The 22,319-nt window shown below is 45.2% G+C and overlaps 1 protein-coding gene and 1 long non-coding RNA gene across 3 annotated transcripts; one reads left to right on the top strand and one right to left on the bottom strand.

Annotated features, from left to right (window-relative positions):
- Positions 1 to 719: 719 nt before the first annotated feature.
- On the bottom strand, positions 720 to 8,557 carry Asb8 (ankyrin repeat and SOCS box containing 8). Of its 2 annotated transcripts, none has more exons than XM_021655827.2 (4): positions 8,437 to 8,557; positions 5,993 to 6,152; positions 4,332 to 4,436; positions 720 to 2,555 (listed from the first exon to the last, which is right to left on the bottom strand). In XM_021655827.2, the coding sequence occupies exons 2-4, from the start codon at positions 6,119 to 6,121 to the stop codon at positions 1,923 to 1,925; spliced, it is 867 nt and encodes a 288-aa protein (XP_021511502.1). In that variant the 5' UTR covers positions 6,122 to 6,152; positions 8,437 to 8,557; the 3' UTR covers positions 720 to 1,922. The 2 variants fall into 2 exon arrangements, with proteins under 2 accessions (XP_021511502.1, XP_021511501.1); XM_021655826.2 differs by having other exon boundaries at positions 5,993 to 6,156; positions 8,437 to 8,551.
- Positions 8,558 to 14,371: 5,814 nt separating this feature from the next.
- LOC132655983 (uncharacterized) lies at positions 14,372 to 16,553 on the top strand. Its single transcript, XR_009593936.1, has 3 exons — positions 14,372 to 14,470; positions 15,484 to 15,591; positions 16,426 to 16,553. It is a non-coding gene; the product is annotated as an uncharacterized LOC132655983 (long non-coding RNA).
- Positions 16,554 to 22,319: the final 5,766 nt, after the last annotated feature.

The raw sequence follows: 22,319 nt of genomic DNA, 5'->3' as shown, positions 1-22,319 counted from the left end.
AAGCTGATGCCTAGTTTAATTCTGAAGCAATTCAGCCTTGGTGAGTAGAGTTTGGGCTTTAGCATTTAACTTCCCTGCATGGCCTTTGATAACTATGAGGCTGAAAGCCTCTGTCTACAGTAGTGGACCTCATTCCTGGCTGCACTGTAGAAGCCTCTAAGATCAACCCAGCCCTTCTTCAAGAAATCCCAAGCAATACAAGGCTGAAATCTTGGCCTAGTGTTTTTAAAGATTCCTCAGAGTCTTACTTTGTAACATTTTTCTTTTTGAACATTTATTTTACCATTAATGTGTTTGCCTACATGAGTTTAAGTGCACCACTTGCAAGCAGGAGCCTGTAGAGATCAGATCCCCCTTGGAGTTACAGATGGTTGTGAGCCACCATGTGGGTGCGGGGAGCTGACTCCCAGTCTTCTACAGTTCAGCCATCTCTCCAGTCTCCTCTTTGTGTCTTTGGTGGTTGGGGCAGGGTCATCTACTATTATCACTGAGCTACAACCTGCAGCTGAAGTTAAGAATAAAAGCAGGAATTTCAAATCTGGGTAAGGGGATAAATGAGCGAGTGGGAGCTTTTGAAATACTGCGCCCTAGCTTTCCTGCTCACCCATGCCCGGAGCCACTTGCTGGGAGGAGATCGAGAGGCACAGTGAAGGGCCAAGCAACTTCTTAGCAATGGCAGAAGGGGAAGCAGAGAAAAGTAGAAACTGGAAGTTGCCAAATTTGCTTTTAGAATTATTTATTTATTCTTTTTCTCAAATGGGCAAACCCCAGCAACAGCGAAGGACAAAAGCAGGCAAACTTTTTGAGTTAGCTGCATGAGAAGGTCCTATTCATTCGAGTATAGTTTCAGCCAGCTTTTTAAAAAGTGCTTTCCAAACTTGCGTACAGATCACTTAAGGTCAAAATCAACTTCATCTGGTTTCAGAACACGAAAAGCAAGAACATTGTTCGCCGAAACAGGTCTTTTTAGGGTAGGTGGGCCAATTCCAAAGAAGCCCTTTTATATTCTGTTCCCATCTCCACTTCCCCTACCATTTTCTATAGCTCAATAAAAAGCAAACGTTCCAAGAGAGTAGGAAAAAAAAAAAAAAAACAAAAAAACAAACAAGCAAAAATCTCCAAACCCTTGGAGAATGAAGCTCCACGGGGCAGGCAGCGCTACCCAGCCTCCCTTGCTAAGAAACACCCTCATCTACGGTGCAGGAAATGTGCTCAGCTCATTGGTGCAAAGGAGTTTTCATGGAAAGAACAACTAGAAGAATGGCCTGGCAGTTCTGGGCCTGCTGCGATTCCACCTCTCCTCTTGTGGGAGCAGCAAGATACCCCGGTGAGATCACATTGCTGGAGGACTAGCCCTTCGGCACGACTATGGAAAAAAGCAAAGACGGTTCTTTCTTTTGGTGAGGAGAAAGGGCCGGTCCTTCTGAATGCCCAATTCTGAGTCTACACCCCATCTGAAGTTCAAGCATTCATCCTTGGAACATAATTCTTGTTAATTGAAATTGTGATTTTTCTTAAACTTCAGATCAACTCAAAGCTTTTAGAAGGAGCTCCTTCACAATGCTAAACCATGGCCCAAGGAAAACCATGTACTCTGAGCACTTTCCATCTTCCTAGGGAGGTTTTGTTACATTGCTGACTAGTGTCCTAAGGGGAAGACTTCTTTTGCAGGGTTGAATATAAAAAGGCAACTAAGCAATAAAACAGCAAACAGAAGTGAGGTAATTTTTTTTTTTGGGTTTGGTTTGGTTGCTAGGTACGGGAGGGGAGGTGGCACATACATTACTGTTGTGATGCGATGCCTCAAAATCCACAAACCACGCAACAGGAACAAGCTCTTTTCTGTGTTCCACAAGGAGACAGTATTGAAAGAAAACCTCACCCTGAGTTGTCTGCATGGCGGCAGGAACATCCCCTCCAGGCTACTGTAAGAGCAACAGGTACTCCTTCAGAGACGCGGGCAGCGGAAGGCCCTTCACTGCATCAGGCAGGTACTGCAGGCCCAGGCTCCGGCGGACGGCGTAGCGGGCCAGGGTTTTCAGAGTCCCTGGGGCTGAGCACAACACAGTCAGTTTCTCACACAGCTGCTGGTCTTTGGTCACTTCTCGTGGCATGGTACCATTTTTCCTTAATTCAAAGTGTCCAACAGCTCTGTGGAGGAGCTCGAAGCAGGAGTCTTCTTTCTCTGTCCCAAGTCCTCTAACCAGCAGACCCACCAGGCGGGAGATGGGCGTCTGGCCTTTTAAGTTGATGACTCTCACCTCAGCACCATAATCAAGAAGGATGCTGACACTCTCGAGATTGCCCTTCATGGCAGCCCAGCTGAGCGGCGTGTCGTTGTTGTAATCCAGGGCGTTGACCGAGGCCCCACTCTCCAGGAGGGCCCGCACGCACTCAGCATTGTTCTTAAATGCTGCCCAGTGAAGTGGGGTATCTCTGTTGCCATCCAGTGCATTGGGGTTCGCCCCATATTCCAACAGGACCTCCACACAAGCCTCATCTTTCTCTGCTGCATAGTGGAGTGCTGTTCGATTGTAGCCATCCAGGGCGTTGACCTGCAGAAAGGAAGGACGTGTTTACAGTGGGCAGGTTACTGGCAAGAAGAGGCTGGCAGAGAATCCTGCACTTATTTCCCCACTGCCTTTGCCATGCAGTGCTCTCAACAATAAGGTAATGTGCAATTTCCCGCAAGTCTCGGTGGTCAAGATGGAAAGACGGGAACAAACAGGAACAGTCTGCAAATGGCCACCGCTAAGGGGCTGAACTGTCTGCAAATGGCCACCGCTAAGGGGCCGGTGGGGCTCAGTGTCTACTTCTCTACTCACTGGCTCCTCCGCTGCAGAGCAGCGAGTGAGGAGGGGAAGACGAAGTCCAGGTCTTAAAAACTGCTCTGGGAGATCCTGATTATTTCACCCTGACACTTACCATATCCTGGGATTAATGGGAACCAGAGAGAAACATAATGAAGTCAATACCCTGTCCTTTTAGCTGTGGTGTCCTTTTAACCCTACGGAGAACTCAGATGAACCCATGTAGCAGGAAGATCACACACTTGTGGTACTGAAATGGCAGTTGCTTCACTGACTCTGTCATTAAGGTCATCTTAACATACACATGACAGCCAAACCAAGCCATTTAACGGAGTTAGCCATTTATTTTGCTAAGTCTCACTTTCATTTTTGTCACTGGTATTAATCATTCAGGGTATAACCAGTTTCTCACTTCAGGGACATTTACATTACAAATACATTTATAATCAAAAAATTATAGACTAGCTAGTGCTAAGCAGAGAGCATCATGGCCGTGTGGAGATGTTAGGGTGGAATCTGGGTCTTCGACTTACTGTCCAATGTGTGTGGGACTGCCTGCACACTGGCTCGAAGCCTGTCTGATTCAAGCCAGCAGCTTAGCAGGTACCACCTTCACGACTGCTCCCTAACAAAGCTACTGGATTAATCTGCCAAGTACTTAGCAACGGCCACAAGCTGGCAATCCCACACTTTCAATCTTGTTACATTCCCTTTTTATAGATGGGGAAATGGAGACAAACGAAGGGTTTAAGGAATCTGTTCAAGATCACACAATTGGAAGCACTTGTGCTGGAGATGAAATCTGGTTCCAGAGTCGTTTGGGGTGGGCAGCTTTGGACAGTCTTGTGATGGGCCCCAGCTGCCTCCACTCACAGTCGGACTCGCTCCTCCCAGGGCTGGGATCACACAGCACTACTTCCCCTCAGGCCTGGCTCAGAGTCTATCCCTTTAATAATCATTCTTTACATTGTTACTTCAGGCCAAAGCCAAGAGTCTACTTTTAAAACTTAATCTTTGATTTTTCTCTTAAGATACATTATAAGGAAGATAGACCAAGCTATACTAAAAATAACTAGTGGGCAAAAGAGGGGCACGAGTGGCCGGATCCAAAGGACAGGATGGCCTCATGATGATAATCTGTAGAATCTCATGTCTACAAGTATCTCACAGGGCTTAGAGTTAATCACAGTGGAAAGCCTCTGTGCTTAGGGTAACTGGATAATCGGCAGAGGAGGAGTCAGTGGAAATATGAACAACCTCCAGGAGGTGGGCAGGGAAGGAAAGACATAAAATTCCTCCCGGGAGCCATGTTCAGCTTACGTGAACAGGGGGGAAAGGGAAAAGGGTAAGATCCTTAGAGTTATTTCACGGATTCACGGTAACACCTTGCTTTGGTAGCATATATGCCAACATCACCATGAGTTACAAAGTAAGCTGGAAGGCGCAAAGGGAAATTTAAGAGAACACGAAGGCCAAGCTTCCCCGAGTCACGAGTGTAGAAGCGCTGAAGCCGTCACTCACCTCCGCTCCCTTCTCCAGGAGTAACTCCACACAGTCAGCGTCAGACACCATGCAGGCACAGTGCAGGGGCTTCAGGGTGCCGTGCGTGCAGTTCACGTCTGCTCCCTGCAGGAGGAGACAGACGTGACCAGATGGACGAAGGGCTCCTAACCCTGAATACACTGGAAGTGCAAGTACCTATTACTTCTAGGAATGAATTTCAGTACTCACACCAAGGGAATACCGAAGAGGAAGAAAAGGAAGCCGGCTCCCAAGACCGGGGGCAGAGAGGTGGCTTGGTGATTAAGAGCAATGGCTCTTGAGAAGGACCAGGATTCAATTCCCAGCACCCACATGGAGGATCACCACTTCCTCAGGCACCAGGCATCCCTGTGATGCACAGTTACCCAGATTAAGCTATTAAGTTTCTCTACAACACAGCCTGCCAAAATGGCCACCTGGACACCCCTGAGGACATGACCTTAAAAAGCTGAAGGAAGCCAGGCAGTGGTGGCGCATGCCTTTAATCCCAGTACTAGAGAAGTGGAGGCAAGTGGATCTCTGTGTGTTCGAGGCCAGCATGCTCTACAGAGAGTTCCAGGACAGCAAAAGCTATAAAGTGAAAAATCCTGTCTCAAAAACAAACAACAAAACAAAACAAAACCAAACAACCCAGTGAGGAAAAGCCAGACCAGCTACCACCCTCTGCAAGTCACGAGAAAATGAGTCTCTCAGACTGAGGCCAGAACTATCAGGCTCTTTTCGCAGTTCAACAAATGACCATCACTAACTGTAAAGCCATCTTAATGTTTGTTTATAAACTCTTCAAGGCAGCCCAAGTCTCAGCATTGCTCCTAGTCTGATGGGGAAGGTTCAAAGTATGACATTCACATCAAAGCCTGTGTGACGGCAGCAGCGCTGGGATCAGAACACGACCAAGGCCCTCCTGCCGAGAGGCTTCTGACCCTACTTTGCTGAGAAGCAGCACTCGGCACCTTCCCTCTGCAGGCATGCAGCCCTGCAGCAGTTCCAGAACCCCGGCTGACAGTCGTTTTAAACCAGGAAGTGTGGAGTAATTACATGGTTACACTTTCCAAAACATGACTCTGTACCGTCTCTTTAGAGGGGGAGGGGCACCAAAACATATGAGTCATGTAACAGAACTACTGACAGCAGCGCTCACAGGTCAGAGAAAGGGTTTCCTTTCTTAAAAAAAAAAAAAAAAATCAGGCTGGTAGCCATTGCAACCAAGCAGAAAAGTGAAATCTCTCCATGTAATCACCATAACCCAGGTTTGAAGGAAACCTCCAAGAATTTAAAAACTAACCTCCCCCCTCCCCTTTGTCTCCTGCTACCCTTAGTAAAACATGTACAAAGGACTCTGGGTTGCATGGCTTTCACATGTGTGCATGCAGCAGATCGGATAGATTTTGCAAAACAAAACAAAAACCATAAGAGTAGTGTCATCTAGAATATATTTTATGAAGAAAAGCATCAGGGACATAAAGTGAAAGGGGGAAGCAGGTGAAGCAAAAGTTGGGGAATGTGTCGTAATGATCAGACTGTAAACACTGACCCACAGAGCACATGTGAAATCAAGGTTGCACCGTGAAGACCGGCCAGGGTTTAGCAGGGATCCCCCACCTCCCTTAGAGGTCTGCTGTCAGGACTAGCCTACTCACCCCTCTGATGAGGTCCTCCACGTTGTCATGTGGGAAGGAGCGGATGGCAGCGATTGTTCGGATCAGGCGTTCTGAGAGGGAGTATTTGCTCTGAATGGTCTGCATAATATACCACATGCTGGAACTCATCAAGGCTCAGAGGATGTTCACATGCTCCAGACTGCCTGAAACAAACAAGTGTTAGGCATACACAGTACCACAGAGTACGCCACTCGGTAGGGCTAAGCATTTTCTGAGGGCTTCCCGATCTAAAAACAGACTTCAAGGAGATCTGCGACTAACCATAACCAGGGGTGCCTCCTGCAATAGTAAGGGACTAGACTAGAGCAGCTGCTAGGACGTTAAGTAAACCCGGATACTCTGGGCCTGTGTTCTACTCTCTAATGTGATGAGACCTAAGAAGTCTGGTTCTAAGATCCTCCTGGAGGACCACATGGTCCACAAGGCTGGCAAGGAGGAAGAGTTCTTGAAGGCTGAAGATGGTACCACACACTCCTCTCCTCCTCAGTATTCCCTTCCGGTTCCTTACATATTTGCCTTAGAATACACTTGTGCACACTTCATTGTTTCTCTGTCTTCTACTCCTCTGCTCAGTCAGGCTAACCACCACATCACACACAATGTAGACATTTGACAAACGTCGGTCGCTTGACAGAGTATGAACATGCTTGGTACCCATGGGGCCAGGAGACAAACCTATCCTGATGATAAGCCGCCTGTGGATATTTTCAAATATTTGACAGAGAAAAACAAGAAATAAGGCAACATTCTAAATTAAGGAAGAAAGTGAGCGTATAACTACTCTGGAATCAACATAAATTTTTAAAAGTTCATACCAATAAAATATGCTTTCGGGTATAGGAAATAAGCAATTTAAAATAAAAACATTTCAATAATTGGCTAGTCAACATGCCTGAGAAACAGAGTTGTACAAATGTGTTGAAACCGCTTTATGAAAGAGAATTCTAGGATGAGAGGAGAAAATAAGTCAACATACTTAGATTCAACTATGATAAAAAGTTTTAACTACATAAGATGTAGTTAAGTGACACATCTGAAAATGACAGCTAACAAGGTGATGTTTTATTATTAAAAAAAAAAAGCACTGATCAAAAACTGGAGAAAAAAGTATAACAAGCAGCCCCAGCTCCTTGATGTGTTTGCTTAGGAGTCCGCCTTTTCCTTAAAACATCAACCTCCACCCCAAGAACAAGGGTAATGGGAGGGTTTTAAAGCAGTGCTGGGCACATGGTTGGCCTCAACAGACACTTGTTAATCCAGTACTTGACTTGGCCTCACACTCACCAAACTTCTGGGTGAGGAAAGCTGCCGTCAAGGTGTGACACAGAAGCAAAAAAGCTTTCACTTTGGAACCTATTACTTTTTTTTGTAATTACATAAACAACTACAAAGGGCATAAATCTGAAAAACAGTTTTGGTAATTTTGTAATACATATTTGCTTTTGTGATGAGGTATCCCTTTTGCACTAGGTAATATAGTATAAACTCTACTAGTTTGTCTGTTTTTTGCGAATCAGTAGCCATTTATATCTGTCTCAAAGGTATACAAGGCTGAGTAAGGCTTGGCAGAATTCGACAAATCCTTTTTTCAGTTCCTAGCGCTCAAAAGAAAAGAACACATTCTCATCAGATCTTCAGAGACAAAGATCTGTACCCTACACTTTGTAGCAAAGGAAACAAAAGCTGGTGGGGAGCACAAAGGTTTGAGTCTGGATCCTGACAACAGTGTGGACAAAACCCAGGTTGTCTAAAGGGGAAGGACTGGACAGACATGGTTGTGTTAAGCTTCTGGTACATGGTTAAGCAGAGAAACTAAACCCTGCACTCATTTTACGCGCGTTCCTGGATTCCAGGCTAAGAACTCCAAGCTGCCCTGAAGCTCCAGGTGAAAACTGTGTGACTTTGAGTGAGGATCTACTCCCGCGGGCAGCAACCCTGAAGTCTGAGCCTCAGCTGGGGCTCCGCCCCCCCTTTTGTTTTCTTTCCCTATGGAATGTAGAGAAAGCACCATTTTCCCCCCTTTTTAAAGCAATGCAGAAAGACACTCAACAGACCCACAGCTGCTCTGGGCAGGCCTGAGCCTCGCCCCCGCGGGCACCCTCGGCCTGGCTCCCAACCCCACCATATGGGCTGCGGGAGGCTCGCGGCCGCCGGGCTTGGCCGAGCCGAGGGGCGGGGGCGAGGGCACGAAACGCCAGAACTGCTGAGTCCCCTGCGGCAGGGGCTCCCTGGAGCTCGCAGCAATTCGGGCGAGTCCCGGGCGCCTCAGCCTGCACCCCCGGGGGCGCGGACACGGACCAGTCCCCGCCCCCACCGCCCGCAAAGAGCCGGGCAGGCGGCCAAGGGGCGTTAACTGGCTGCGGAGCTCCGGGCCGGGCGACCTGGCTTCGCACCGTCCCGCACCCACGGTCGGTCGCACTCACCGAGCCGCCGGGCAGACCGGTCCGGGAAGCCGCTGTCAAGGCGTGACCCGGAAGCAGAAGCGGCCTGCGGCGGGCCCGGGTTTACAGCGAAAGGCCGCCGAGTTGCGTGGGCGCCTGCGCGCTGGCCAATGTGAAGGCGCGGAGTGCGCCTGCGCAGACTCTCGGAGTCAGGATACTTCAACTTTCCTAGCGAGTCGGTTGCTTTCTCCTGTCTCTGCCTCTAAGGAATGCGTGTGGGCGCAGTCGCTAGCTCGCCCCCAGCCTTGGGCCTGGCATCCTGGTCTACTGTTGGAAAAGAAACCCACGACTCCCGGCTTTCAAGCCTAGTCTGTAAGGCTGTGTCAGTATGGACCAGGCCAGCGTGGCACCGTCCCACCAGTCTCTGCCTCCTCGTGTCTGCATCCGAAAACAGCATTCTCTGCTTAGCACCGTCCATTTCCACGTGGAGTGCAAGCTTCACAGCGGGAGGCTGGTGACTGCCTCTCTAATTTTGATCTGATGGATGAAGCCTGGTTTATTTCAGCCGCTCATCTCTGAGAATTCACTCACTGCACAACAAAAGCACGTTTCCACCTCTACACTGCAGAGAGGATAGGGCCAAAGGATCCATCAAGACAAAGTACTATAGCCTGGAGGGTGGCGTCCGCCGCTGTCTGTAGGTGTGGGCCCTGACAGATCTTGAGGCCTTGCACCACACAGCACAGTATGAAGAGTGCAAGCCCAGGGCATTGGCTTTGAGGCTGATTTCTTACTTCACTCTGTTTCTCTGAGCGCTGACTTTCTCGAATGTTGACTGTAATGATACTTAAACATCCTATTTCTAGACATTTTGATTTTACTAAGCTTCAAAGCAAAAAGTGTTGCTTCCAAAGCGCTGTCTTCTGTTGCCCAAATTCGAACGGTTATATAGCTATCCTGATGCTTCTGAACCACAAAACAGAACCTGTGAGATGTCATTATAAAATCGCAAAGCCTACAGTGTCTATTCCATTTTTGCCTCTTCTGGTGTCTCCTTTCTAAAGAAAGATAAGGACAACAACGATTCTCAGTTTTTTATTTTAATATTACTTTTGTCATAAAAACATTCAAACATACAGAAAAGCTAGAAAGAATAGCAGCATGAAATCTTTATAATCATTACCTATTTGTAAAACATTGACATTTCATCACATTTAAGATCTCTTTTTTCAAGATTTAGGTTGTTGTTGCTTTTCTTTTTTGTTTTAGACAAACTACTCAAAAATGTTTGTAATCCCTGCGGCATTGGGGGATTTTTTTTTCCTGATAAGATAACTAATATAAATGTATGAATGACTGCATTTTACTAATAAGTGATAAAATAGACTACCCATATGGGTTATTTTGAAGTGCCTTGAAGACTTGGTCATCACAGCACATAAGTTTTAGATTTGCCTGTTCACGGAACATTTACTGAGCACCTATTCTTTTCAGCCCAGCCTTTCTGGGGACAGGGATGAAGTGTGGTTCCTTTCGATTAAGGAATCGGAAGACAAATGGGATCATTGTCAATTGCTGTTAAGGACAATCACGGCAACAAAGGTTCTGCATCCAAAGTTAGTGCTGAAATACAGTTCTCCTCTGAAATGAAACCAAGAGTTACAGGAAGGGGACCTGGGAAGAGCTTCATAGGGAAAAATTTCTGCTGTTTGAGTTCAGTCTGTCCTCCCACCCAAATATTCCTTTCCCCTCAAGCAAACAAGGTTCTTTGGCGCCAGAGAGTCTGAAAGGTGTTCACTGTTGTTGTAAAGAAGTAAATTCACATTTTGGCCTGTCAGTGAATGAGAGCTGCAGCTACAAATAGGAAATTGTCAGTATTTCCTTGGGCCCAAAGGTGGACCACATAAAAAGACCAACAACACAGTTGCCTACCGAATGAAGGGCAGTCTGGAGGCATGAAGGCACCAGATGGGCTGAAGTTAGAGACAGACAACAGAAATGCATTTAGTTAAGAGGGCCCTGATGATGGAACCTCCAAAGAACAGATAAAGGCCTCCTTTAGGGGGGAAAATCAGTTTTACCATCAGTCAGATAAAGTGTTGACCTTCCGAAGAGCAGCCCTCTGGACTCAGGCATTCTGCCTCCTCCCACTCGTACACAAGCAGATGGAAAGGCAGCCGGCTGATGGGGACAGGAGCTCGGGAGTGTGGGAGGAGAGATGTAGTGAGTCTAGGAGAAAGCTGACAGCTGGCAGCCACCAGCACAGACCCTACCTGGGGGAAGGAGAGAGCAGCCTTGGAGTGATTAATACCCTAGAATGAAGATTTGAGAATCCAACTAACATTTTGGACTGGAAACATTCTAATTATGAAATCTAGGCTGTCCTTTTTTATTTTAATTTCAAAGAACTGTTCTGTAAAAGAGTGTCAGTTGTCAGAGAATGAGCCAAAAAGTAAAGGTCTGCCTGATTTTTCCATTCAAGAACCAAGGAAGATAACTTAACCCCAGCTCCTAGGCAAAACATTCTAAAAGATGCTAAAAGCCAAAAAAGCAAAGTTGCATTTTGATCACACCCCATGGCTTATGCATTCCACATCTGAATTTCATCTCTATGCTCTCATTGTACATAGTTTTTTTCTGTCCTTAGTAGTTTGAATAGAAGAAATTCATGAGTTTTTTGTTTTTTGTTTTGTTTTTGTTTTTGTTGTTGTTGGTTTTTGTTTGTTTGTTTTTGTGGTTTTTTTTTTTTTTTTTTTTTTTTGCATGCTGTGTTTCCCATAAGACTTTTAGGTCATTTTTCCCTATGTTAATTCCAACTCTGCCCTCAAGAAGGGCCCAGTAAATGGTGTTAATTGGCAGACAGTCTCACTAGTGTTTCTATTTTCAGAGCTGGGCGTAAACTTGAGCTGGAAACTTGATAATGCTGCTATGGTTGTACCCACTGCTGCTAGCAGCAGTCAACATGGATTAGTGTCCAGACCGAGTGGAGGCCACAGGAGTGAAACAGCTTTCAGATCTCATGTCTTGCCATTTAAGCCACGTGCGTGATTCCTTTCGGGACTGAAGCCATCTCTTCTCTTACCAGCTTCACGTATTTTTGTGGTTTGAAGCAGATCCTTTGGAGCGACAGGAAGCTGGAGGAGAGGAATTCTGCCTTGTAAGCTTCTGAGTGGTAACAGAGCGTCTTTCACAACAGCTTTCTGGGCTCTGGCCAAACTCATCAAATATGCTTCTGCCTCAGACCTCCTTCCTCAGGGACACACATCCAATGTTGATGGCAATTTTCCCCACATCCTGCCTAGAGAAAGGTGACTAAAGTGTGAGGAGGGACAATTCTTAGGTGCTCCTATTACCAAAAGAACAGAAGCCAAAGGAATAGGAGATACTCTTAAACATGGGGAGAGAAGTTCGGGTCAAAATTAACAAGATAGAATGAAAAATTAGGGCCCACTCACTATCTAGCTGGTTGGGAAAAATCTCTCCTAACACAATCGTATATTTTACCTTTCTCTGAACTTATTTAATATTTAAGGTTGTCACTTACTGTATTTTTTTTTTTTTTTGAGACAGGCTTTCTCTGTGTAGCTCTAGCTGTCCTAGAACTTGTTTTGTAGACCAGGCTGGCCTTGAACTCACAGAGATATGCCTGCCTCTGCCTCCTGAGTGCTAATGTAGTTCTTCACATTTAGAGATAATATAACACCATATCAGCACAGTAGGAAACAACATTCCAGTTCTGAGCAAGTTGCATTCCATATCTGAGCCTCAGTTTACTGGTCCATACAACGAGACCAGAGAACACCTAGTCCAAGGGTGAAGTTCACAAAACCTAGGCCATGTTTGTGAAGACCAGTTTTATATGCCACATAAAGCATTATGGGCTACTACTATACCATCTTCATATTAGCTTGTGTTTGTTTAGAGGGATTGCCAAGTGTTTTGTCCTTTTGGCCCTATTAAGGACGAGACAGATTTCCCATGTTCATTCCTTCTGTGTAGCAAAGTCTCCTCACATAGTAGGTGTTGGCTAGTTTTATGTCAACTTGATATAAACTAGAGTCACCTGAGAGGAGGAAAACTCAACTGAGAAAATGCCTCCATAAGATCAGGCTGTGGGCAAGCCTGAAGGGCATTTGATTAATTAATGATTGATGCGTCATGCCAGCCCTAGGCTGGTAGTCCTGGGTTCTAGAAGGAGGCAAACCCCCAACTAGACATCTCTTACCACTGAACGAAACCTCCCGTGCTAGGACTGCATTCGTCTGAGCTGCTGGCCAAAGGGACTCCGTGGAAACCCCCAAACAACCCGGGCTCTCACCAAGGCTATTGGTTCTTCTCTGTAAACCGAGGGTAACTCCGCATTGCTGAACTCAGCATCTACATAACTCACCACCACGGAGATGCCAAGCTGCTGCCTATCTAGAGCCCTCGCCCCTGCGGACTGGCGCTCCTGGGAGGTACTCTGCACGCTACCAAAGGAGAAAAACGTCGACCCAGCTACAAACCCTTTGATCCACAGTGGTGACCTGCGAGCAAGGCATGCTGGTACAATGGAAGTTGAGAGTAACCAGCCAATATCTGATTGAATTTAAGGAATTTGATCGGATTCCATGAGATGGAACCTCTGCCCTAGACTGCCCAGATGGCCAGGAACCGGAGACAAGATACTCCACGGACCTAGAGAAAAACCAAATATATTGTTCTGCTGAAGGAACGTTCTGCCATACATGGGTCAGCGTCTCTCTTGGCCGTCATCAGAGACTCTTTCTCCTGCAGTGGATGGGAACAAATACAGACACAAGCAGACAATGCACAGAGAGTGAGAGACGCTTGGTGGAACACTTGGTCCTAAGCGGGATGTCTCCCTTAAATCCCTTCCCCCAGGGCTCAGGAAACGGTGGGGAAGAAGGCAGAAAGGTTGTTAGGGCCAACGGGGGTGAGGGGTAGACAACACCAAGGAAACAAGGCCTTCCAGGCACAACAGGACTGATGCAACTTTAATCCCAGAGAGCATGGACAGAGCCTACACAGGTCTAAGCCGGGGTCCCAACACAGGGTCCCAGGGTCGGGAGGGGGAAGCAGACACAACCTCCATCCCTAACCCAGAAGCTATCCCCATTGGTAACTCCTGGGAAAGGATAAGCTAGTTTTATGCAACTGAGTCTCTCATTGGGTATACAAAATAACACGGAAGGGCAAGCCCCATGCCCAGCAACAGATGGCCAGCAGCAGGCAGCCAGCACAAAAGTTCAATGGAGTGTTTGTTTGTTTGTTTGTTTGTTTCCTCACACAATGCTTTGTCTAGCCTTTTACTTTTTTTTTTTAACCTTATAGATCTTTTTCTTATATGTTATGGTTTTCAACTTTGTTTTCATGGGTTTCCTGTGTGTCTGAATGTATGTCAGCATCTGTATGTGTTTCTTAAGCTTTTTCTTTAGCTTTTTTTTTTCCTGTTTGCTTTGTTCTATTTAGGTTGTTTGTTTTTAAAGCATATTTTTATGTATTTATTGTTATTATTTATTATTACACATTTCAGTTTGTTTTCTCAGAGACAAGAGGGGTGTGGATTGGGTGGGTGGAGAGGATCAGGGAGGAGGTGAGGGAGGGAAAACTGTAATCAAAATATAGTGTACGAAAAAATTTATTTTCAAGAAAAATTTAAAACAGATACTTACCATATGGCTACAAGGAGAGAAAGAGAAAAAGTAAAGCAGGACAAGCAAGCCGTGAGGTAGAGCAAGGCAGTGAACAGCACTTCTGCATGGCCTCTGCATGAGCTCCTGCCTCTGGGCTCCTGTCTGCTTTGAGTTCCTGCCTCGGCTTCCCTCCCTGGACTGTGACTCAGGATACATAAGCCAAACTAACCTTTCCCAAGTTGCTTTTGGCTATGATGTTCTCCACAGCAGTAGCAGCCACAGCTAAGACAGTGGCTCTATGTCAACACAAGGAAACGTGAACTGCTGAAAAGTGATGTCCTTAGACATTCTCCTCTGAGAAGACATCCTCTGAGGAAGAAAGAGGCTCAGGGATGAGCTCAGAGAAAAACCGAAAGGACAAAGTTCAGAGGCTTAGCAAGGTGAGTTTCCTCACAGGGGCAGAGCAGGTTCAGAGTGCAGCTGGAGTAGCTCCCAGGATGCCTCAGGATTAAACAAGGGCATCTTGCAGAAACCGCCTGAGGCAGACTCCCTCTCAACATTCAAATGCTTCCCCCTGCTTTGCTTTCCTTTTCATTTTCTCCAGGGCTCAGGCAAATTAATGAATCATTTTTTAAAAATGAAAATTGCCTTACATGTACATTTTCTTTTCTTCTCTTTTTTCCTATAGAATACCGATATTTTCCACTTAGCTCTTCACAGAGAAAGAATGCTTGAGGGATTTTGAAAAAAAAAATCACAGTAGAAACACAATTAACATTAATGATAATACTGAAATAACACATACATGATATATTTTTTCCAAAAACATAAACACTGTATTTTAATTATCTGGCAAACAAACATTGGAATGGATGAACTCTTAAAGGAAAGGTTTTTTGGTTTTTTTCCTTTTTCTCCTACTTTTTTTATTGCCTACAGGAGGGAAACAGGAGATTTGAAATGCCCACCTGCTGATCCCAGTGAATGGATTAGAGCAGTGGTTCTTAACCTTTCTAATGCTTCCACCCTTAAATACAGTGCCTCATGTTATGGTGACCTGCCAACTGGAAGATTATTTTTGTTGCTACTTCATAGCTGTAATTTTGCTATTGTCACGAATTACAGTCTGTGTTTTCTGATGATCCTGGGTGGCCGCTGTGTGGTCGAGACCCAGGGTTTGAGAACTGCTGGCCTAGACTATCGCAGAGTGTCTTAGCAAAGAAGCGACCAGATTGTCTGAAGCAGTTCCAGGAGCCTGAGAAGTAAATTAGGTTCCAGCTCAGAATTTTCTGCCGGGGTGCAGCTGGTAGGAATAAGTCTCCCCCTGGAGGACAAACAGAGCATTTGTTCTATCAGGCTGCTTCCAAAAAAGTTCAGAAATTAGCACATGTCCTGACTCCATGATTTGGTTTTTTGATAGATTCACTCATTTATTTTTTCATCCTTTCAACAGGCATTTATTTGATGCTATTACCATGACTGTTAACCATGAGCGATGCTGAAGATACTGCCAAGAACAAGATAAACATGACCTCCGACTCCAGGGAGGTTATACTTCCAGGTGAGAAAGAAATATTACGAAGTCATTTCAATACCTACACCCTTACAACAGCGATGCGCCGCACCACAAAGAGAAGGTGCAATGAGCTAATCGCACATGCCTTCCCCAGACGCACCTGCTCAAGTCTTAGCCCCGAGGGTGGTAGTGTTAGGAGATGAGCCCTCTGGGAAGCCCCTGCCATGAATGGGCCCCTATAAGAGAGCCCAGAAACAGGCATATTATATTTTGCAACAGTGCACGGGAGAGCAAGGCAGAAAGTTGAAAAACAATAAGACTACTCACTGAAAGACCTCGTTCAAGGTGAAAAGTCGAGAAACACTTCTCTGAGTGCAGACCTAGAAGACAGATTAAAGGTGAGGACAAGGTTCAAGGAGTCAGGCTGGAGCAAAGTAAGCACCAGAGAGTGCAAAGGCTGAGGAGGCAAGAGGCACAGGAAGGTGACGAGAAAGGGGCCAGGGTGGAAGGCAGAGGGCACACACTGAGGCCGGGAGCCACAGGGAGACTCCAGACCACGTGGAGCCTGGGGGCACAGCTCAGAGCCTCTGAACTGCACTTCCAAAGACAGGGAGCCCACCACTAGGGTTTAGGCGAGTGAATCACCATGCCCACATTTTTAAAGGGTCACACTGGCTTCCCTAGAAAGTGTCTTTTACACAGGATCAAAGACATGAAAACAGTAGCCTAAGCGGTCTAGGTGAAAACGGTGGTGCCTGAAGGCGGCTGCCACAGACATGAGGGAGAATTTGACATACTTAACGTCAGAGATAATAGGGGTTGGTGGTGGTTGTCAGCTTAAAGTAGATGAGAATCAAATATGGCTCCTTCTCCTCCCAGGCCCCTGTCTGCTCGTGTATGAATGAAGGAGCCACTGACAAAGTTGTGACAGGAAAAAAGATGAGCTGAGATCATCTGAATGGGCTGAGACGGTCTGTTTCAAGGTGGACTCTTCAGCTACTTCCCACAACATGTGGAGCACAGTGCTTGGGGCCAGACATGGACCGCTAACAAGTGAAGGCAGTCTGGGATTCCTACCGGAGGCCATCACACTGTTGATGCGGGCTTTTGCTGTTGTTGTTTCCATTCATGTGTTATTTAATGAAATGAACCTACACAAGAATGAATACTGTTCAGCAGTCACCTAGCGAAGGACTTAGCACCAGCTGGGAGTTCAGAGGAGACTTTTTAGGGGGATAATAAGTGAGCAAAGTTTTGAAAAATTACGAGAACCCATTTGAGGGAACTGGGATCCAGGAGGGGGTAAGAGAGACGGAGTCACGAACCTGGGAAACAGACTCCGGGGGCCAGCATTTACTTTACTGCGCAGCAAACATTTTTGTACAGCCTTTGGACCACCGGGAAGTTGACATGAGCTCTGGGTAGCCAACCACCCCACTGTCACTGTGGGGAGGTGCCTGGGGCCTTAGATCACCTGAGGGAACTTCTCTGCAGATGGTAAAAGGGGCCACCACCCTGTTCTGGCCCAATCGGAGGCTCTTCCAGTTTGCTGGGATCCTTGTGTCATGCTGTTTGCCAGTGGGCATTGGCACTTGTACTATTGAGCAGTATGGAAGCCTCTCTCATTGTCCACCAGGCCCCAGTGGGGCCGCAGCACCCACACCCATTAAGAAAAGTGGGAGATTTTTTTTTCTCCCCCAGAGAAAATCAAAATCAAAATAATTTAAGAGCTAAATGAAGTTCTATCATTGTCTGTGTGTGCATGTGTGTGTGTGTTTTCAAAACAGGGTCTCACTACATATTTCTAGCTGTCCTGGAACTCACTATGTAGACCAGGCTGGTCTAGAACTCAGAGATCTTCCTGCCTCTGCCTCCCAAGTGCTGAGACTAAAGGCATGTGCCACCGCGCTCTGTTGAGTTCTGTCATCTCAATGAATTGATTAAAATACAGTATAGTATATGCTTTTTTAAAAAATCTCCATAAAAGTTACCAAACTGGTTCAAAACAGAACTTTAAAACCTTTCATCCAACCCCATTTCAGAGCAAAGAAAAGGAAAACTTCAAAATTTCCAATTAAATATAGATATTGCATTGCCACTAAAATACAAGATACTACAAGGGAAAAAACTGCAGAGAAAGCAAAAAGGCTAAAAATTAGGAAGGAACACCAAAGCAAACAATGTCCTAATTGCTTCAGGAATACAAAGATGGGTAAATGCTAGGAAATTCATTAATACAGCTAAGTATTGTATACAGAAAGAAAACGTCTTGATCCTATCTCTACAGATGCTGGAAAAGCATTTCAAAACTTCAAAATGAGCGCCTACTAAAATAATGTTCAAAAGAAGAATAAAAGTGTATGTTCATAACATCACAATTCATCTCCTTTCCTCACTCCTACTGCAAGTGTACGGAGACCCTGGAGAAGACAAAGACGCCAATTGTCTGTACAACATGTCACATAATTTGGGAGGCACTTGCCAAAGTATTTATGTTCTTGTTTACTTTTGAAGACAAGATCTTGCTACGTACTTCTGGCTGGCCTGAGACATGCTATGTAGACTAGGCTGGCCACAAACTCCCAGCAGCCCACTCTCTCCTACGAGGATGACGGGTGAGCACCACCACACTTAGTCGCCAAGGTAGTTTTACAGAAGAAACCAATAAGGTTAGATGTGTTAGACGGGTCATGTAGGAAAGGACAAGAAACCAGTGAAGAAGTACCATAAAAGACAAGATGGGCCAATGCAGAAGAAGCCATAAATGGGGTCAACAGTCTTCTTATACAGGGAAGAACCAGCCAGAATATAACTCGGAAGTGGCCATCAAAACACAATTTTCAAAAGACACTACAACTACAAAACCCCAAACAACAACAATAATAAAACCAAAACAAAACAAAAAAAAAAGCCCAAGAGTATCCAGGCAAGCATTGGAAGGAGGAGAGGGAGGGGCCTGTCTTACCCAGCATTTAAAAGTATATGACGCCTTCATAATTAAACTGGTACAGAGTTGGTTCATATGAGCAAATACACTGACAGAGTAAAAGAAAAGGTTTAGATAGCAATTTAAAATATGTAAATATTAACTATGCAAAAAAAGATGGAAAACTTTTAAAATAGCTCATTTTGGGATGTCTGAATACTATCTGTGTTGGGGGGGGCAAGAGCGGGGAGGGGGTTCTGCAAACCCCAGGGAAGGTAGAGAAAACTTCCATGATCTGTGTGAGGCAAGTCTGGTTCAACAAGGCTGGATAGCAGTGTGGGCTCAAATGTCTAGAGTCTGATACCAGGCAGTTTATTCTAAGCATATTTAAGCACAGGACAATTTGGGGGAAAAAAGTTTCCTGGTGTGCAATCCCCTGTGCACAGGGAGGAATAATTACACAGCAACTCTTCTCAGAGTACATGTCACTTCCTCCATGACATCTGTGTCATCTTAAGGGCCTAGGGGAGGATCTGGTCTCAGCCATGCAGATAGCACAGAGGTCATCTGAGCTATCAGTCACCTTCAGTCCTGCTTGTGAAAGCTTGGGGGAGTCCCTGGCTACACAATAGTGCGTAGGTCACCTGGACTATTAGCCACTCTGGTCCTGCTGGTGGGAGCTTGGTTTGGCCTGTTCCTACAGACAGCACAGATCACCAGGCCATTAGCCAGCTCCATTCTCAGCTTTCTGGGTGGAAAAATGGATTGTACACTTTTTCCTTTGAAAAGACAACTCTGAGTGTTTAACATTCCTGGTTTTCTTGGTGGTATCAGTGAGCACAACAAGGACCTTTGTGCTTCCAAAATTATTTGGGGAGTGGGTGGAGGTCAGGTAGAATCCATAGTTATAACATACCTTAAGATAAACCCCATCTAGGTCAGTTAAACAGTGTAGCAAGAACGAAAACCTTCCAAGCCTTAGAAGAAAATGTGGGTAGGTCTCTGTAATTGAGCCACAGGGGCACTGGGCAAAGCATTTCCATGACTCTACATCCAAAAGCAACAGAAGACTCCTATCACATAATTTTAAAAATTGCATGACCAGAGTACTATTAGAATGGGCAAAGGAAAACGGTTTGGTGAACATATATTTGCACTGGACATGATGGGGAAAAGGTAATTTCTTTTTTAATGCCAGAGGAGTTCCTGGAAACAAAGAGATACAAATATAGTTGAAAAATTAGCCTAAACACACAAACAAATAAAATCTCAAAGTTGTGTAATTGATCTTTTAAACAGTGTAAAATTTATGTAATTTGGTTTGATGTTGTCATTTGTTTGATTTGTTTTTTGGGACAGGGTTTCTCTTGTAGCCCTGACCTCACTCTGACTGAACTCACTCTGCAGACCAGGCTGGCCTTGAACTCAGAGATCTGCCTCATTCTGCCTCCTGAGAGCTAGGATCAAAGGCATGCACCACCACCGCCTGGCCATGCAATTTTATTTTAAAATATGAAAACGGACTCAACTCATTCAAAACAGAAAGTAAAATTATGTTACTTTGACAATAATGTTTCTTTTGGTGTTGCCAAAATTGTGGGGTACATTTATGCAGCCTGCATTTGCTACTTTGTGGGTTCTTCTTCCTTCTACCCTTCATCCCTTTTTTCCACCCTTTCAACCTTGTAACACTAGATAAGAGAGAAAGAAGGATAGAGGGAAAAGAGAGAAACATTATAGTTGGACTACTTCCTGCTGATTAGGGGCATTGATTTCCTTAGGGGCAAGTTTGGTCTAATTTCTTCTCCTTCTCTTCCTTCTAGTTTTTCTTTTTTTCTTTTTCTTTTTTTTTTTTTTTGAGACAGGGCTTCTCTGTGTGGCCTTGGCTATCCTGAAACGCACTTTGTAGAGCAGGCTGGCCTTGAACTCACAGAGATCCACCTGTCTCTGCCACCCAGAGTGCTGGGATCACAGGTGTGCGCCACTGTGCCTGGTTCTTTCTTCTTTGCACGTGACTGCTAACAAACTGTGACCAACAGCAGCCAACCAACAACCCCACCTCACCTCTCAGGGCCCTAGTATTATATGTCCTCTGAGAAGTCCCCAGAATCCCAAATGTCATACACCTGCAGAATCTATTTGCAGCTGGCAAAATCACGCCCTCGCTAGAGGATGAGGCAAATGATAGTCAGCTGCTGTGGACAACTGAAGCAGCTGCATATCCCATACGTGGGATTAACATGAAAACCTATTCTTATCTGTGTTTTATACAGAAACCCAAATGCCAAAACTGTCACCACACATTGACAACTATGTTGTTGGTGGAAGTAACAAGTGATACAGCTCCCAAGCAGGGGCTTTGGCACTAGTTCACAAAATTACGGGTGAATGGCTTTATCCTTTAACCCATCGGTCACATATTCTGGAGATCTCTGCTGAAAGTCCACACTGAAAATATATCTGTGCAAATCTGAAAAAAAACGCGCATACAGAGGTTCCTTGTGGCATTTTTAGTGGCAAGGAATAAGAACACCTCAACTGCCTGTTAACCAGGAAGTAGCTGAGTAGTTAACTGAAGTCTGGAATATGCTGGAATACTGACTCTAAAAACATAATGAGGATATTTGCTTACTCTTCTAAGATGATGATTGCCAGAATAGGGCACTGGGAAACTGAGTGCATGAGAGAGTATATTTGGAAGCCTTTTGTGCAAACAAAGCACTTGAGACACCATTCCAGAAACTAACATGTTATACATTGGGGATCGGGGAGGGAGAGGTACAAAGAATAAGAAATGGAAGAGAGGTACCTCAGAACATACACTCCGGTGTATTTTTGACTCTACAACCATTTTATATATTCTGGAAGGAAACTAAACCAACAAGACCAAAGAGAAATCTGAAACTAAAAATCAACAAGACAAACTTGAATTTATATGAAGCTGGTAGCATGACCAAATGTTTATTTCAAGCTAGTTTTGAACATAGCACTTTGCCTTTCTTTGCTGGAAGCACAATGGTCTTTGCCCTCACAGATAAGCATTAGGGAGACCAGGAATGTTAAACTTGCAGCATTGTTCCTTCAGGGAGATGGATAAACTGTTTTTTTTTCCACCCAGAAGCTAGGAATGGAGGTGGCTAATAGCCTGGTGATCTGTGCTGTCTGTAGGAACAGACCAAACCAAGCTCCTACCAGCAGGACCAGAGTGGCTACGCACTATTGTGTGGCCAGGGACTCCCCCAAGCTTTCACAAGCAGGACTGAAGGTGACTGATAGCTCAGATGACCTCTGTGCTATCTGCATGGCTGAGACCAGATCCTCCCCTAGGCCCTTAAGATGACACAGATGTCATGGAGGAAGTGACATGTACTTTGAGAAGAGTTGCTGTGTAATTATTCCTCCCTGTGCACAGGGGATTGCACACCAGGAAACTTTTTTCCCCCAAATTGTCCTGTGCTTAAATATGCTTAGAATAAACTGCCTGGTATCAGACTCTAGACATTTGAGCCCACACTGCTATCCAGCCTTGTTGAACCGGATTTTCTTCTTGTCTCAGGTCAGAGAACCCCACATTTCTTTGGAGTGAAGTATTCTAAGAACAAAATAAGTTACAAAAATCTCTTAAGCTGTATTCTGTTACTTTGTTCCTGGTAATAAGACTAGTAGTGTGAAACCTGATTAGAATTTTACAGAAGAAAACAGGTAAATTTAACATGAGCTGTAATACCATAGTACAATCAAATAAATGTAAAGGTCTAATGTTTAAACTGAATCTTCAAGTTGCCAGAGTCCTGACGATGCCATTTTATATATTTATATATGTATTTATGTATTTATTTATTTAATT

The sequence above is a fragment of the Meriones unguiculatus genome, chromosome 8 (assembly GCF_030254825.1).
Source record: "Meriones unguiculatus strain TT.TT164.6M chromosome 8, Bangor_MerUng_6.1, whole genome shotgun sequence".
Taxonomy (NCBI): Eukaryota; Metazoa; Chordata; class Mammalia; order Rodentia; family Muridae; genus Meriones; species Meriones unguiculatus.
Note: the sequence above shows the minus strand (reverse complement) of the source record. Positions and strands in the feature narration are given on the sequence as shown.